General features: G+C 37.2%; 1 protein-coding gene across 5 annotated transcripts in view; it reads left to right on the top strand.

The window, feature by feature from the left end:
* The first annotated feature begins 3,745 nt into the window (after nt 1-3,745).
* HNRNPD (heterogeneous nuclear ribonucleoprotein D) overlaps nt 3,746-17,726 on the top strand; it is a 23,584-nt gene continuing 9,603 nt past the window's right edge. For 3 of the 5 annotated variants that reach the window (XM_058296505.2, XM_058296506.2, XM_058296509.2), the window contains exons 1-5: nt 3,746-4,116; nt 5,955-6,011; nt 15,194-15,362; nt 16,537-16,698; nt 17,598-17,726. The exon at nt 17,598-17,726 is cut by the window's right edge and continues 3 nt beyond it. In XM_058296505.2, the coding sequence (XP_058152488.1) occupies nt 3,884-4,116; nt 5,955-6,011; nt 15,194-15,362; nt 16,537-16,698; nt 17,598-17,726 (750 nt within the window). In that variant the 5' untranslated portion in view covers nt 3,746-3,883. The remainder of the gene's footprint in view (nt 4,117-5,954; nt 6,012-15,193; nt 15,363-16,536; nt 16,699-17,597) is intronic. The other 2 variants (XM_058296508.2, XM_058296510.2) reach the window with 1 other exon arrangement.

Raw genomic sequence — 17,726 nt, forward strand, 5'->3', positions numbered from 1 at the left:
TCTCAACTTTGTTTTCAATGGAAATTTGGAAATGAGACAAGGAGTGATGTGAATGCTTAGCTGCACAGAATTTGTATTCCTGTATTACATGCTTGAACACTTGTGGGTAGAATTGTGTCCCACCCAAAAAAGACATATTGAAATCCTAACCCTTGGTACCTGTGAATGTGACTTTATTTGGAAATACGGTCTTGATCTTTGCAGGTGTAATTAAGATGAGATTTTACTGGACTAAGGTGGGCCCTAAATACAATGACCAGTGTGTCCTTAAAAGGAAAGGACACACAGAGATAAACACACAGAAGAAGAATACCATGTAAACGATGGAATGAGATTGGAGCGATGTGTCTACAGCCAAAGAACACCAAGGACTGCCAGCAACCATGGAAGCTAGGACAGAGGCATGGAAGAGATTCTCCCTCAGAAGGAACTAACCCAGCGGACACTTGAGAGACTTTTAGTCTCCAGACCTGTCAGAGAATAACTTTCTGTTTTAAGCCACCCAGTTTGTGACATTTTATTATGGCAGCCCTAGGAAACTAATAGTGAAACCTGGTATCTTGGCTACAGATAAAGGGCATCCCTTAAAGACCAGATAAAAAAAGACTTTCACAGAAACATGCCCAACTGATCAAGAGGGCTGTAAATTACATGGGGAAGAGGAGGGAGGAAATCTGAGATAAGACTAAATTTTTATAAGATGGAAGACATAATAAGATGGAAATGACACAGAATAACATTGAATGGAAATCCAAGCCAGTAAAATTCTTAACATTAAAGTACCATGCTGCATATTGCATGGCTGAATGTGAATAAATCTAACTAGAAAAAACTCCAGTGTTTATATTCTAAGAAGCATTTTAAATGAATCAAGTTATATTTTGGAGGTAGGAGGAGTTAGTGATTGATTGGATGTGGGGGGTAAAGGAGGGAGTGGTATCTTGATTTTTGGTCAGAGTATATGGGCAGGTGGAGGTGTCATTTACTGAAAAAGACCAAAGCAGATATATAGGGAAGGCTGAGTTCAGTTTTGGACATCTTAGGCTTCAGATGCCTGGAAGTAGAGATATCAAGTAGGCAGTTGGATACATAGGTCTGGAGTAAGATTACTAAATTTCCTTATTGAATCCTTTTTGAGGTAGGTTTTCTGTTAATTGCACCTAAAGGCACCTTATCAATACCTTGCAGTTAGGCAGTAACTCACCCTTTGCAGTAAAGTGTTGCTGAAATAAAACCTGACCTTTCAGTGATAGGGCTTCCCCTTTCTCTGAGTCAAGTTAGAGCTTCCTGACAACTACCAGGGATGATAGGAAAGGTTCACTGGATGAAGCTTCACCTTACCTAAAACGGAAAGCTAACTGTTCATTAACAAATGCTTATATCCTGAGGGTGCTCTGCAAGTGAGTAAATGTTCAGGCTGGGTATAGACTGTTAATCACAGTTGTAGAAGAGGCTTAGTATGCATTCTCAAATAGGAAGTGGGTTCTTACTACTATTTCAGACACTGCCTAGCCGAGATTGCCAATTGATGGCATATTTCACTTTCAAAATTTTGAGTATAGGGTATCCCCCTGCCTCCTTTGCAGAGTTTAAGTCCAAACCATCTAAAAGATTAAAACTAACACTTTATTGGGGTTTTGAAGGAGGGGGAGGAGTTTATTAAGCAGAGGAGAGGAATATGAAAAGAACTAAGGTTGAAGTTAAATGAATTTTAAGGGGAATTTTGGGTGGGTGTAGGGGTAGGAAGGAGAGATTTCCACCATAATGTGAAGGGCTATGAGTGATGTGGCATCATACATACTAACACAGCAGATAAAGTAAAACTATTACCTTTAAAATGATTTCTAGGCTTTTTAAAAAATATATAAATTCCATTAAGTCCAAAAGCTATGGGGTTACATGTGAATTAAAATTAATCTTTAGGGAAAGTCACTATTACTAAGGGTGGAGGGGAGAATTCACAGAGCCATCCTCTCTTGAAGTTAGAACAGGGTCTAATGACCTTCCTTCAGTAGATCCTTAGTTGTCTTTAACTTGGAATATTAGGTTTGAGCATAAAACCCACTTTCTCCGTGGCTGATATTTTGGCAGGTGGAAAAGTAAATGAAGTCACTGCCACTTGCTCCAAGTTAAACCTTTTTTTTTTTTTTTTTAAAGGAGGTACCTGGGACCGAATCCAGGACCTTGTACATGGGAAGCAGTTGCTCAACTACTGAGTTACATCTGCTTCCCTGTTCTGTATTCTTATTCTGCAATGCAAAGTCTGCTACCTTGATTAATGTAAGAAGTTATTTTCACTCATCCTTTGAAATTTTGGATCATGTCCAATTAATACAAATTTATTTAACAAAGGTTTTCAAAATATTTTGCAAATTTGTCTTTGTTTCCCCTTTGCCTGAACAGGCAAATATTTGTTGGATAAAGAATTACTAGAAACTTAAAATTTTTTTTAGATGTACTGCAGGGAGCTGCAAACCTCAAAGTCCGAATAATCTGGTTTCCAGCCAAGACATTTGGCATTTCTATGCGGTCTTCTTAAAGAGTAACTTTACAATTGTCTCGCATGAAACCCCTAGTGGTGTTTAAAAAAAACAAAAGCAAACCCCTACAATACAACAAACTCAGAAACTTCATAAAGATGACGCACGGCATTTATACATTCTATTTAGTGCAAGGACTAAACACATTACGCGAATCCTTATCCTTACACTTCTCAACTCTTAGTTTACCAGAGTGGTGGTAGGTTTCAGAATCTTCAAATAAAGGTGGCAGAGCAGAGAGACCCCTGTTCCTTAAAATTTGCCAATTACCTGCTTCTTTCCCCGAAAAATTTCAGAAGAAAAGCGGGTAAGCAATAATCTTACTTTGAAAGCTAATCTTAAAAAGAAACCAATCGTCAGCAGCCTCGGCCTGCCAGTCAGGGGTGCAGCTGCGGCGGGGAAACTTCAATGTCACCGGGTCGGGGCCGGCGACGGCGGGCGGAAGAGCTGCGGCAGTACTGCACGCGCGGGCCCGCGTACGGCGAGCGACGTGTCACCGAGGACAGAGCTCGGGGCACAGGGTCGACAGCTCAGAACGACCTCCTTTCTAAGGCTGGGCGCTTATAGGTCAGAAGGGGCCGCCAGATGTGCGTTTCCTTTCCCCCGCCTCACGCTAGAGACCCACTGGGTACACTCTCCCGGAAGGTGCGGCCCGCTAAGTCGCGGGAGATACAGCCACACCCCCGCCCCACGCGGTCTCACAAGTTCCGCGCCGGTAGGAGGGGGAAGGGTGAGCGGACTCCAGGAACTCTCGGAAGGGCGGGGGCAGAGGAAAGGAGCCCCTCTAGCCAAACCTTCGAACTAGCGCGCCTTGTTCTCGATGGTCTCCGCGCGGCGGTCTTAGAGAACGTAACTTCCGGTTCCTTTTAAAGACCCCACGCTGTGCGCCGCGGCGCGTGAGAGGGAGGTATAAAAGGGGAGCGAGAGGGCGGGACCGAGGAGGAAAGGGGGAGAAAAAAAACTAGCGGTACTGAGGGCGGGGGAGGCGCAAAGGGCGCGCTCTCACGTCACGTGACCGGGACGCGCCGTTCTTCCGTCGGCCATTTTAGGTGGTCCGCGGCGGCGCCATTAAAGCGAGGAGGAGGCAAGAGGGGCCGCCGCTGCTGCTTTTTCTTTTTAAGTGCAGCCGGAAAGAGCAGGAGTGCGCGCCGCGCGAGAGTGGGAGGCGAGAGGCAGGCCAGGGAGAGGCGCAGGAGCTTTCGCAGCCACGCGCGCGCCTTCTCTGTCTTGTGTGCCTCGCGAGGTAGAGCGGGCGCGCGGCAGCGGCGGGGATTACTTTGCTGCTAGTTTCGGTTCGCGGCAGCGGCGGGTGTAGTCTCGGCGGCGGCGGAGGCAGTAGCACTATGTCGGAGGAGCAGTTCGGCGGGGACGGGGCGGCGGCGGTGGCAACGGCGGCGGTAGGCGGCTCGGCGGGCGAGCAGGAGGGAGCCATGGTGGCGGCGGCGCAGGGGGCAGCGGCGGCGGCGGGAAGCGGAGCTGGGACCGGGGGCGGAACCGCGGCCGGAGGCACCGAAGGGGGCAGCGCCGAGTCGGAGGGGGCGAAGATCGACGCCAGTAAGAACGAGGAGGATGAAGGGTGAGTAAGGGGCGGCCCGGGATAGTCAGGCCCAACTAGTCCCCCATCCCCCCTTCTCTCCCCCGCCATTAGGCCTCGTTCCCGCTCTTCGCCCGCCCACCCTCCGGGCCCCTTCTGCAGCCTCTTTGCCCTGTTCTTCCCATCTTTATCTAGGGCTCCCCTTGGGCTTCCCCGGGCCATCTTTTCCTTCTCCCTCTGCCTGCTTATCACCCCCTCCCCCATCACACACGTTTCCACCTTTAGCCGTCACCATGCTGCTCCCTGGCCCGCCCTCCTTCCCTCCCTCGCGGTGGGTCTCCTCCCACCGATTTAGCCGCCGGGATTTTTTCCCGCCTGTCGAGAGGTACTGTTCCTTTTCCCGCTGTTCTCATATTCTAAAGTCCCGAGCATAAAAACGCAAACAGACACAAAAGCCTTTATTCTTGAATTGTTAAGGGTAATCTGGGGATTCTCACTCCAGCATCCCAGACTATGAGATCCTTTATGAACACATGCTTTTGGGATCTTGTAGAGGGCCGTCCACCCTTGTACTCTCGCCTCGGCTTTAGGCCGAATGTTTTTTTGCATCTTGAAGATTTTGCCTTGATCTGTTCATTTTCTGCTTCATGCGCTGTACATTATACACAACGGCATGAGTGCCTAGGCCCTGTATTTCAAGCTACGGAACAAAATGGGCCTAGTGAAATGCCCGAGTCGCCTGTTGGTACATTGGTTCCGTGGGCCTTGTTTAAGTTCCTTGTCCGCAGGGCCTGCACTTGACTGGAGCTGTGTTTCTTCCTCTCAGCCTGCGGGCTGCCCTTCCTCCACCCCGCTGAGTTATTCTAACCGCGCACTCTTTTCGCGCCCTCAGCTATTGGGTTCCCTTACTTGAACTTCTCTTACAGATTGTTCTCTTAACTTATTTTTTTCTGAGTAACTTCAGTTTTTAGAAACGTTAATTTTTTCAGTGTCCAGGATCCATTTTGACTTGTGATTTCTCCTTCCCGCTCTCTAACCTACTGTTGGAAAGGAGATCCACCTGCCTTATTTCACGAATTGAATTTTTTTTTTGCAGCTTTCCAAATAATCCTTGCTTTCTCCAGTTTGAATAACAGTTATATGCATTGCTTAAAGCTGCGTTTAAGTTGTATTAAGATGCAGCATTTGCGAGCGGGAGCTAGCAGGAGTTTAGAAGGAGGGACTAAATCGGGTTCTTGGTTGGGTTTTCTTCCTGTCCCTTTACTGATTGCCGATCCGGGGATAACAGTTCAGTCATTTTTATGTTGGGGTGCTGGTGAATTTTTTCTCTATAACAAGGAGAGAGGTGTGGTAAAAGCAATAGAATATTGCTTTAATCCTGTATTGGAAAGCACGAGTTCCTTTATTGGAGAAGAGAACACAAAATTTGGAGGGTGTGGGAGAAGCATTTTGGAATATATGATTTATTCCCAGCCTAGGCAGGCTCATCATCAGGCTGTTTTGTCAATTGTGTTGGTTTTGGGGGAGTGGAGGTGGGAGGGGAAACTAGCTTTCTTAATTAAAAATAACTAATCTTGAATTATGTATAGCTTAATTTAATAAAATAATGTTAAATTTTTGGAAATTTAAGCTTTTAACATTTTGGTTTTTGTTTTCTGAATTCTGTTCTTCGGACAGAGGCACCAAAATGATTAATTGTGTAACTTGTTGTTATGGCAGGCTTTCTATTAGCCTTGAGTTTTCAGATCACAAAGCAGCTGCCTTTCTAGTTATCTACTGTTGAACTGAAGTGTAAATGAATTAAAGTTTTTAACCCTAACATTGTCGAAAACTAAAACTAGAATTTTGATTGGTTGCTGTACCGGTTGTTAATTCCCTAGCCATTCAAACTCCTCCCCACGACACTCTGAAGCAGCGACGGCACAGCGGGAAGAATGGTAAAACTTTTAAATTTTATTTCTGTATTATAAGGGTTTCAAATAGCCATAACATGCAAAGGCTGTGTATTACTTGCCCATTGATCCCCAGGAAGTTTTAGCCATTACTACAGTAGGATATTTTGTACCTGGGATATAAAATCGTTTTAGGCATTGTGTGTAATCTTTGGGCAAAATTGATGCCATTATATGGTTTTTGGTCTGTGATAATGCATGTAATTGTGGTTTGGCCAATTTAAGCTAAGTATAAATAATGATATTTATATCTGTGCTAGAAAAAACATTACTGTAATTTCAAAGTCGATGGAAAATGTTTTGTATTGTAATTTTAAGTTTGATACTAAATATTGAAGGTTACTTGTTAGAAAATCTTGTGTTTAAAGTGTCTTGCATGATATACTGATATTCTGGACGTATCAGAAGTAAAGCAGTTTCAAGTAGCACTGTGTATGAATTATGCAAACAATTTGATTGCTTTTTATCACCATATTTGTAAATATAACTTGAATAAGAACTGGTTATGAACCATTCAGGGGAGGGCTGATAAAGGCTCTCCACTAGAGAGTTCTTACCACCTTTTTGATTTTCAGTATGATTTGGCTGGAATGTTAATTATATTTGGTTGACATGTGTTCATTGTTGCATGACTTCTCTTTGAAAGGCTGGTAGGTTGAGTATTCTTTTTATCCTGTCCTTCCTCTCCCCTAAATGTCAACTTTTGCCTTCAGGAGCATATTTGAGTTTTCCAGGGGTTTGTATCCACCACCACTGGAGTTTGGAGGGCCACAGGTGAATAAGTAATTTTCACATAGTTGACTTATTCATATAAATACTACGTTCTATTTTAAGAGCCCATTTGGGATTAAAGCTTTTAATTTTACATAAAGTTTACCTGTTAATGTACTCTCATCCACTAAAACTGCCTGGTTTTATATTGGAAATGAAGCAGACTGGCACTAGTAGATTAAAGGAAAAGCAAATAGGAAAAAAAGATGAAAGACTATGATTAGAATAACAATGTGTTAGATTAGTTTTTATTTGGTGACTAGTAGTACATTTTCACTGCGTAGTTAAGAATGGCAAACTTAAGCTTAAATTGTAAGTAAGACTTGTTTACTACTACATTATGTATTTCAAATTTTTCTAAGCAATTGTTTTCAGTAATTTGATATCATAAACTTATTTTGAAGGTCACTGAGTCAATTATATTTGCCCTGCTACCTAACTTTACACTTTCTTGGGTGATCTCTTAGAAGAAAATGAATGAATAATAGTAAATGTGTTAGATTATGACCAACTGCCATCCATTGAAAATAGGACTTTACTGTGCTTCATTTGAAGCAAGCGTTATAAATGTAGATTTTGTTCATAAGTTTTAATATTTGATTTTTCTTAATGACTATTCAATTATCTATACTTTTCTAGTTACATATATTCTTTTTCTTTTTGAGCCAAAAAAACCCCTTATAAAGACCTTTAAATATTTGTTTTTTTTGTTTTGTTTTGGTGTCTGGAAAGTGCACCCTGTTTCCCACTTTGAGGGCCTTTGGGCAACAGTTTTCATAATGTAGTCTCAATAAGTGAGAATAAGACTGGTTATTTAAATATAAAGTCATCTAAATTTAACTTATTAAGCACATTTCTGTATGCATTCCCTAAATTGAGAATAAAGTGTTTATAATTTCATCCTAAATGTGTTTTTAAAAAATCCCCATTTTTGTAGATGTACAGGGTTTTAGTTTTGTTTTTTAATGTGAAAATTGAAAGCTGCTTTTTAGGGAAACTTGGCAGTTGTCATTACCTCTAGAGGATGTTTCTGTGGTTTACTGTGGGACTTTAGGATAATATTCCTTTCCACAGTAAAATGTCCCGAATGCAACTCTTATTAATCTTTTCAACTTTACCAGTATTCCTAGTTTTTGTTTATAAGTGATTCTACTGGAATTTTCTATTTTTCTCTATGGTGCTGACTTGTTCTGTTCTTTACAGTGCTGAAGTTCTTTTGGATAGGTACTTTAGTATCTGGCAAAATGATACGCCATGTAGCAAGCTACCCGGGGGCAGAGTTTTAAAAATCTGATAATGTGGAAAACTAGAATATTGTGTTAGCTTTCAGACACAGTTTTACAAGGTAGGTACATTGACTTGCTTGTACTGGGATGGGCAAGAAGCAAAATAGTCCCAATTCATTTATCAGGCAAAGTATAGCAACGCCTTTCTGATTCTAAAGGACCGGTCTAGTCCTATAACTGTCAGTATATAAGCTCAAGTGTGGACATTTTCATTTGGGAGGTTTTTGAACTTCCAGGTTGTCTCATACCTAATTTTAAAAGAATGGACCAATGTGTGTTTTTATCTGTACCTTAGAGCTTCTGGGACAATCTGAACATTGCTTTGTAATTGTTAATTACTTTCAGGGCAGTGTCATGACAAACTTACAGGTGCTGCCTTTTGATTCAGTAGTTTGAGTTTATTTACATGGCCAATTGATCTCAATTTAAGTGCTCTGTGGGACTTTTGATAAGTTTCTAGTGTTAAACCTGCAAGAATTGCTGCCCCAAATCTTAAGATAAGGAACATAAAAGAGGATATTAGATTCTTTTAAATTTCAAATTCTTACCTATTTTGAAAGATACTAGCAATAAACTGACCTTTTGGGTACGGAGTTGGAGAAAATTTGAAGTTTTTCATTGTTTATTTTTGAGATAAATGTACTTGGCTTAAACCTGGGTTTATTTTCAAAGCATTTGGTGCCTTTTATAAACTAAGTATATATTTTTAATTTGCCTGGGTATTCTGCCATTTCAAGCCTACCATTGTGCTGTGTGATTTATGTCCAATATGAAAGTTAAATAGTTTTAGCCTTCAAGTGATGATATATGCCGCACTTGAAAGCACTTATAAAGGAATAGTGTAACTTTTTTCTTATTTCACGTAAAACCACATCACAGTTGTGTGCAGATTCATAAATGGAGTGAAGATAACTTGTGTTAGTCAAAGTCTGATTTGACTTTAGCACTACGTTTTAGTAGATAGGGCCCTGAACTGAATGCTGGAAGCTTGGGATCTCTTTCTGTTCCCTTCCAACAGCGTGGTCTCAGGTAATATAACATGTTTGTTACTTGGTTTGCTGACTTCTGTGTTGGAAACAATGCTCACCACAGGAAGATTGACTACATAGCCTGCTTTGATAGCTTGTGTGTTTTAATCCGGTGCCCTAATAGTTGATACTGCCAGTGATTTACTCCTGTGGAGTAAAGGTAAGCATATTTTAGTCTATGGAGTATTATATTGTACAATGGAGCTAGGCATTTAAGAATGCATAACTGGGGGTTGGGTGAGGAGACACGTATTCCAGTTTTGGGCCAATAATCAAGGTGATAATTTTATTGAGGTAACACAGTTCTAAGTATTGGGTCATGTACTGTAAACTCCTGCTTATCTAGACCTCAGGTGTGACCACAGAGTCAACAACCAGGAATATTCCTATCCTGACATTTTATAGTTTTGTGAAAAAGATGAAAACTATCAGCAAGTACTCAAATAACAGAGAATGACATGTAATTTCTTACTTTTTTCCCCTTATAATATTGACAGTGTAATGGTAAAGCATCGTAAGATTATAAAATTTTATCAAAAAAAGTAAAAATCATTTTCTGATTTTAGTGTTGGTATCTAAATTGATATCTAGTATAAAACTATAAAACTTTGGAATGTATGATAATCTCAGTTAACCAGAACCATAACTTTCTAGGTTAAGGAAACTCTAGGTAAAGGGGAGTTTAATATAAAGCTGAGTTTATTTAAAAAAATGTGAAATACAACAACGCTTTCTTGTAATGAAATAAAAAAGGACATTGGGATTAAGCATTTAAGTTTTACTCAACTCATGTTTAATTTATGTTCTTTTTCAAATTTACTTTTTTATAGTAAATTATGTTTATTTTTAAAGTATGAAGCAATGTTAATATACTAGGCTATAGGAATTTTCTTTGAAAAAATTTTATCCATTATATGTTAGTCTAGAATAAAAGTAGAATTCATTTTCATGATTACCTTGAAAATGTTATCTTAACGTATATAGACAGCTTGGGAGGATAATTATCTATTCCTTAATCATGGGCAGTAATACTGAGATTTAGATTTTATCAGTTAAAACATTTTTGAAAAATTTGTTTCTTGGCTAGCCTTAGACTTTAATGTCTAATACTTATAGTTAAAAAGTTGTCTTTTGTGTATGAGATCTGATATAAAAATGCTAGTTTATTTTTGTTAATTTTGTCAGAATACTTCCAAGGATAGTTTTATACACATTCTACCCTACCATGTGGAATTAACTAGTTGTAAAGCAATCTCCTCGTTATAGGTAACTAGTGACTTTTAAAATTTGTAATTTCTAAGAAATATACTGATCTTTAAGTGTTTGCGAGATTTCATTATAGTTTATATCATTTTAGGATTTTAAGGAGTAATTAAAACAAACTAGAAAAATTCTTCAAATGAGGATTAATGGTGTACTTCTATAACATAAATGGTGACAGTGGTTGGTCAGTCATTGTTATATAGCTGAACTGTGTATTCCATTAACCACTTTTTTAAACTGTCAGAACTTGTTATGAAACTGCATGAGTTGTAGTAAGTGTTCAAAAGTTACTAAATGCTTTTTTGTCCCTAATCCAAAATTGTGAAGAAGTGCAGTGCTTTATCGTTTTATTGTGATAAGATGGTTAAAGCTGTCATGTTTCTCAGTAGAGATTGTTAGGTATCTTTAAAATAGTTACTGTTGACCGTGGCACATTAAATCTAGCGATTTAATTGTCCATAGAATAAATTACTTGGGTGGGGGGAAAACAAGATGACTAAATTAAGAGAACATTTTCTTCCAGCCAGGACAGCTCTGTATGTATCACCTTTTGTGATTTGAAATGATTTTTACTTAACATGATTGGCATTTATGTATAGATGAATAGAGATATTTTTGGAAACTGTATTTTATTTAAGGGTCTTAGATGACCTAATTTCTAGTCTGTGTTTTTCACTTGGGCTGTTTAAAATTCTCTGGATTATTTTAAATTTGTAGCATTGAAGGGAATAATCCTAAGATCCATTCATATAAAACTCATTCTTGCCTTTTTTGTTTCCCTGAATGTTGGAAACCAACTTCATATAGCCCATGTAGTTAAAAAAAAAAAAAAAAAAAAATTAAGCCATTGAGTAATTGAAATAATTGCTTGATATTAAACTGATGATTGTTATCAACAATTGATTGTGGTTAAATTGTGTTTTGCCCCTTCTAAATAATTTATTTTTATTGAGTACTTAGGATGTATCATAATGATGCTCTGTTGTATAGCCTGTAAGTGTTTGAGCTCAATTTAATATTTGCTGCAGATAATGTGATGTGTAGGCTATTAGTCCTCATTTTACAGATGGGGAAGCAGTGTCAGAAATTGTTAGTAAGTGGCAAACCCAGGCAGTTTGGCTTATGGTCCCTTTCTCTAAAAGGTGATAGAGTAATGTCCCACAAATGAGGCAAAATTCTTGGATGGGTCATCTGCATTGACTTGTGTAACTTCATGCTTGTCATTTAATTTTATAATCTGGTAACATCAGTATCTGTAAAAAAGTGTTGAAGCTTCAATTTTTGAGTAGATTTGAATGCTATATTGCATGAGGTGCTAATTTCATTGCTAGAAGTAAGAAATTAACCTTTAACAAAATATTGCAAGTGAAGTCTTACATTTTAATTGTGGGACTATTCACTTAGAATCAGGTTTTAAACTTGTATTGCAGTATTAGGGACCCATTTTTGTTGCTACCTAGACAAGTCTTGTAATATAGTTTTAGCTTGGCTATTGAGGATTTTTCTGTCATTCTAGCTCTACTTTATTGGAAAGTGTACCTCTCCTTGCAGGAGTGTGACAGGTACTTTAAAGCCAGGCTTTGTGTTGATGCAGATCACACAAGTAATCTGGATGGGACCATAAATTTATTGGGCTTTAAGATGCAGTCATATGAAATTTAGATTACTTAAATTAGTATTGCCTTATGTCATCTCATGATTTGAGAGAGCATGTCAGAATGCTGATGTTCTAGAAGGGCTAAAATAAAAGTTCTCCTTTATCTAAATAAATAGATCTTTTCCCACTGTACCATACAGTTGTGACTTGGCATGCCTGCTAAATAAAGATGGAATGGATTTAATAGACTTGACATAATAAAGATGAAATGGATTTGGCATAATTTATATTCAGTGTAGTATATTCACCTGCCTGGTTAACAGTTCAACAACTTTCTCTTATTAGAGCAGAGGAAAAAGACAAAGGGGCTTTTGTGCTGCCTAGATAGATGTAATACATTTTCAAAGGATGGCCACTTAGGTTCTTGCTCAGATTTACTTCTACTTTACAACGTGTTAGAAAAGATTAGAATAGCAAATGATGATTAACCTAGCAAAAAGGAAAATAGAACTTGTTGAAAGAACTAAAAAGTGAGATGGAGTTAGTACATTAATACCTCATTTCAGAAGACCCTTAGGACACAATATATTAGTGAAGATCTATTCTAGGGTGTTAAGTTCTGATTACTTATTTAAGAAGGCAGAAGAGTGTGATATGTTGTAGGAAAAAAACTTGTTCCAAATAGTTGAAAGTCAAAAAAAATTGGAGAGGGATCTTAGGATGACAGGGATGCTTTAAGGTGGAACTTCCAGCTCTGAAATACTTGGCTTGTCATTCTCTAAAGGTGCTGGTTATCTGAAGTTTTACTATGTATTTTGTTCCAATTTTTAAAGAACTATTGATCACTGTGATAATGTTTATGTTATAGTTAACCAGATTTTTAGTATTCTGGATAAATGAGATTTCATTGGCTTTGGAATGCTAGACTCTTCAACAAACCACTTTAGTTTTAATGTAGGCATATTAAAATTTTAACTTAGGCTAAAAAATGATATAGGAAAGTATTAAAGATTATGCTAAAGGTGGGGAGTTTGTTTATGCATTTTACTGGCCCAATTGATGAAATAGTATGTGCTTATCTAATTAAGAAAACTTGACGTCCTGTGCTGTGTAAAACATTTGGGGCCAGTGAGTAGGACGTGCCTCATTCTTGGTGTTTATTTTTAAAAATTGCTTTCTATTATTTTATATGGTACTTTCCCAATAAAAATATTGCCTTGGTTAAATAAAATAAAAACTAGTTCTCTCTGAGGAACAGAATTTTCTTGCTTCTCAACTTTAGCTTTTTCAAATAAGGCTTTTGTTTATAATTCTCAGCAGGCTGAGATATTTTTTTCCAAACTGTTTTTGCTCAATTATTGATGGGAAATTTCTGTAATAATCACAACTGGTAATTTAATAATTAAATCTTAATTGGAGTGTTTCTGTTCTAGAGCTTGTCATGGGTATCTGAGCAAGAGGCCATCCATGGCTTTATAGTTCTCTTTCTCATCTTTAAAAAGATAGCCGTGTCCTCTTCAATTTTAAAGGGTAAATTTGGTAATAAACTTTCATCTATGAAGGATTCTGGGTCTAGGTTAAAAGTAAGGTGTTTAAAGCAACTTATATGAATAAGAATGGGATACTAGAAAGTGCATTCTTTTTGAATGAAATATGCATAATTGTTGGTAAATTCTTTTTAAAAATTTACATGAAATTGGCAATAGACAAACGTTAAAAATACCTGTGCAGCATTATGGATTTTTTTGTTTTGTTCATTTGATTATAAAATACAAAAGGGTTATAAATGTGACTTCATACATGGAAATATTTGAGATAGTTCTGAAAAATAAGCATGTAAGTAAACGGTCCAGCTCTAGAATACATGTGCAAGTTGAAAACCTGAAATGGGAGTTACGGTATGCCTGAAAGTAAGACTTCTTTTGTACTAAAAGTTAACTCTGCCATTAGATATAAAAATAAGTACTTTATAAAATAGTAAGATCAGTAACACCTCAGTTAATTTGGCATCTTTGGGGAGGAGAAACAAGACCTTGATTCAAGAAACAATTGGACTCCTGTTCCAAAAATGGGCTTTAGTGGCAATATCCTAACACCCCACAAGAGGGAGATGTTTCCTACTGAAAGGCCTGCTTTAATTTCTTTTCTAGAGCTGGAAGTTAGTACCATACCCCTATCCCCAGCCTCAGTTATAAACATGAGAAAAAACTGAGCAAGCATTTAATTTTTATTCTCATGGAGAAATTTTTAGTCCTCACATAACAAATTCTGACAGTTTACCCTAAAAATAAAAATCTCCAGTCCTATCTCTAAAGAATGAAGAGGTGATAGCCTCTCATTTTTCTTTTCTTTTCTTTTCTTTTTTGGTAATGGTGTCTTTGTAAAAAGGATCAAAGAGCTGCCAGATCAGAACTTTATGGCCTTTTGCTGTAGTAATGTTAAAAAGTAATTTAAGATTTTACCTTTCTCTTTTTTTAATAAACAGCTTTGGTCTTAAAGTGTCTTGGTGGTTTGTTTCCATTCACCCAACTGTCACTTTTTGCATTTAAAGGTTTAAATATATTACCGCTGGTTAACTGAGGTTCTACTGTAAAGAAATCATCTAGGTTAATTACTGGGTTGTGCTTCAGTGACCATTTCTTTTGTTTATCAGATTGCTTGCAATCTTTTAAGTGTTCTTAGCACATCAAAAAAGTTGGTTCACAACTTAATTGTGAGACTTAGAATTTTCTGCTTTATGTGCTAAGAAGTTTTGTTAAAATGAGAGCTGTTGAATCAGAAGTAGAGTAGGAGCTTCAGCATAGACACATTCTGGTTGCTCGGATTAGTGGATACTGCATAGCCTTTTGACAAAGCTAATGAAGATTTGAGAAATCTGAAGCTAAGATTCTGTATTTTGCTGTTAATGAATATTTAATTTGTAATTTAAGAAATACTTAATGTATGATATTTTTACTTTGGGGACACATCTTTCCAATCATTTTTAAGACTTAATTTGCTGCTTGCTCATTATTTTGTAATTACCCAGGAGCAGCAGTGATTAGGAAAAACTTTGGAATAGGATGTCCTTTATGTGTGGCTATATAGGAAGAATGACATTTTAAGATACTGCCCAGTAAATTTGGTGCAGTTTGGAAAAGGTGTGTATTATTGATGTTGATAATATTTAAGGCAAAGTTTAAATTTTTTTTAGTATTGTAATACTGATTTTTGTCTTCACAGGAAAATGTTTATAGGAGGCCTTAGCTGGGACACTACAAAGAAAGATCTGAAGGACTACTTCTCCAAATTTGGTGAAGTTGTAGACTGCACTCTGAAGTTAGATCCTATCACAGGGCGATCAAGGGGTTTTGGCTTTGTGCTATTTAAAGAGTCGGAGAGTGTAGATAAGGTAGTGTGTTATGTGTTCTGATCAATTAGTAATATTTGAATAAGTAATATAAATTACTAAAATGTGGATAGTGTGATAAAAAGAATTGAATTTGCTCATTGTTTAAGGTCCCTTTTTGCAATTATAAAAAGTTGCTGTAAAATTTTCTTTGCTTTCAATATAAATTTTATTTTTATAAGATAAAAATTTGGAAAATATTAGGCGAGTAATAAGGAAAATGTCATAGCCATTTTTACCAATCAAAACATTATAAATGATACTTTGAAGTTATTTATGCCGTCTTCCACATGAGTTTTTTTAAAAAACTAGTGTGGACATATTATCCAGAGAGCTTAGAAAGTTAGTTATTATTTGGGAAAAAAATTTGCAATGAAAGTATATGACAAAGGACTCATCCAGAATATTGAAAAGCTCTACAAATCAATAAGAAAAAAGACAACCCTCAAAAGATAATAGAAAAATGGGTAAAATATGTCAATGGGCATATCGTTTTTTTTAAAAAATGGCCCTTAAACATGAAAAAAGTGTTCTAATTTGATGAATCATAAGGGAAATGCAAATTAAAACTACAATAACATACCACTATATATACCTAACCAGAATTGGAAAAAAAATTAAAACAGCTGATAATACCGAGTTTGTCAATGCATTTTATGAAGGAAGGCTCAGATTCAAGAATTGTTCACTGAATAGCTCCTGTATGACAGGTTTTACGAAATTAAAATTAACTTTAAAAATCGTTAAGGCTTATTACAGAGCCTGAATTTTAAAAGTGTATGTGACAGTTTTACAGATGTATAGATTTTCAGATTTGTTACACAAGAAGCTTTTGATCTAATCCTAAATTTTAGTCTTGGGCTAAGGGGAGGTAGCATACATGCTTGTTTATATTGCTTGTAATTGAGATGTGATAGTTATGTAGTAGTTGGTTAAATTTGTGCGGGCTGCCTTCCCCTCCCTCCCCCTTTCTCACTTGTGGCATTCTTGCTGACCTTAGGTTAATACATTAGCTGTTGTCACATTGCCATGTTACTTGGCAGTTGAATCTTGAGCCAGTCCAACATATGCCTGCCATTTGCTGTATTTATATAACTTATTTTTAAATAAGTTAATTTTATGTGAACCTTAGTTAAAACTAATACATATTTAAAATTAAAAACTTCAATTTCTTTAGGTCATGGATCAGAAAGAACATAAATTGAATGGGAAGGTGATTGATCCTAAAAGGGCCAAAGCCATGAAAACAAAAGAGCCTGTTAAAAAAATTTTTGTTGGTGGCCTTTCTCCAGATACACCTGAAGAGAAAATAAGGGAGTACTTTGGTGGTTTTGGTGAGGTATGTTATATTTTGACCCCAGTTTATGTCAAAATTAATGTGAATGTAATAGTCAAAATGAAGTCGATTTTTCAAAGCTATTAAAAATTGGTATAGGTTACATAATTGATTTTGGAGTAAGTTTTTGGAAAATAACCTTTTATAGCTCTTCAAAGGTTAAATGGTTCCATTTTTTTCATTTATTGAGTGCCTGTCATATCCAAATTATTACTGGGCACAGGGTACTCAAAGATGAGATCAACATGCATTCTTATTTTAAGGAATTCACTAGATTAGTCAAGAAATAAAAATAGAAGTAACACAAGTGTCCTAAAAGAAATTGAGATTGAGTTATGTGAGATACATAGAAACTTCCATTGAATATGGGAAAGGAGTGCCTTCTTAATTCTATCGCATGTATATGTGCTAATTTTATGAGACTAATATATACATTAGTGAAGTAGTGAGATAAAGGTTCCTTTTAGGAATTAAGGATTTATTTAAAACTGAAGATTGATTAAATTAAAAGTAAGGATTAAAACTGAGGACAATGAACCTTGTGTTGGAGATACAACCTGTAGACATTTTTTATTTGATGCAATAAGAATGTATGTTTTGTTGGCTATTATTTAGAGATTGAGAAATTTCCCACAAAAATTTGCATAATTATTTGCCAATTCAAACAGCTTCAGAACAGCCTTCCTGTATAGCACTCGTTGCCTAATACTGAATAATACCTTCCACCTTTGTTGGGCATATGCTCTCCAGTTTGTAGTATCCTCACCATGCACCATTGTCTCCCAGATGTAGACCCTTTAAGGATGAAAAGTAGAGGCATTTTTTGCATTTTCCCCCATTCAACTTGTGCTCTTAATGTCAGTAAAATGCAAACTAAGTTTTTATTTTATATTTGATCCCAGGTGGAATCCATAGAGCTCCCCATGGACAACAAGACCAATAAGAGGCGTGGATTCTGCTTTATTACCTTTAAAGAAGAGGAACCAGTGAAGAAGATAATGGAAAAGAAATACCATAATGTTGGTCTTAGT

The sequence above is a fragment of the Dasypus novemcinctus genome, chromosome 1, assembly GCF_030445035.2.
Source record: "Dasypus novemcinctus isolate mDasNov1 chromosome 1, mDasNov1.1.hap2, whole genome shotgun sequence".
NCBI classification, from domain to species: Eukaryota; Metazoa; Chordata; class Mammalia; order Cingulata; family Dasypodidae; genus Dasypus; species Dasypus novemcinctus.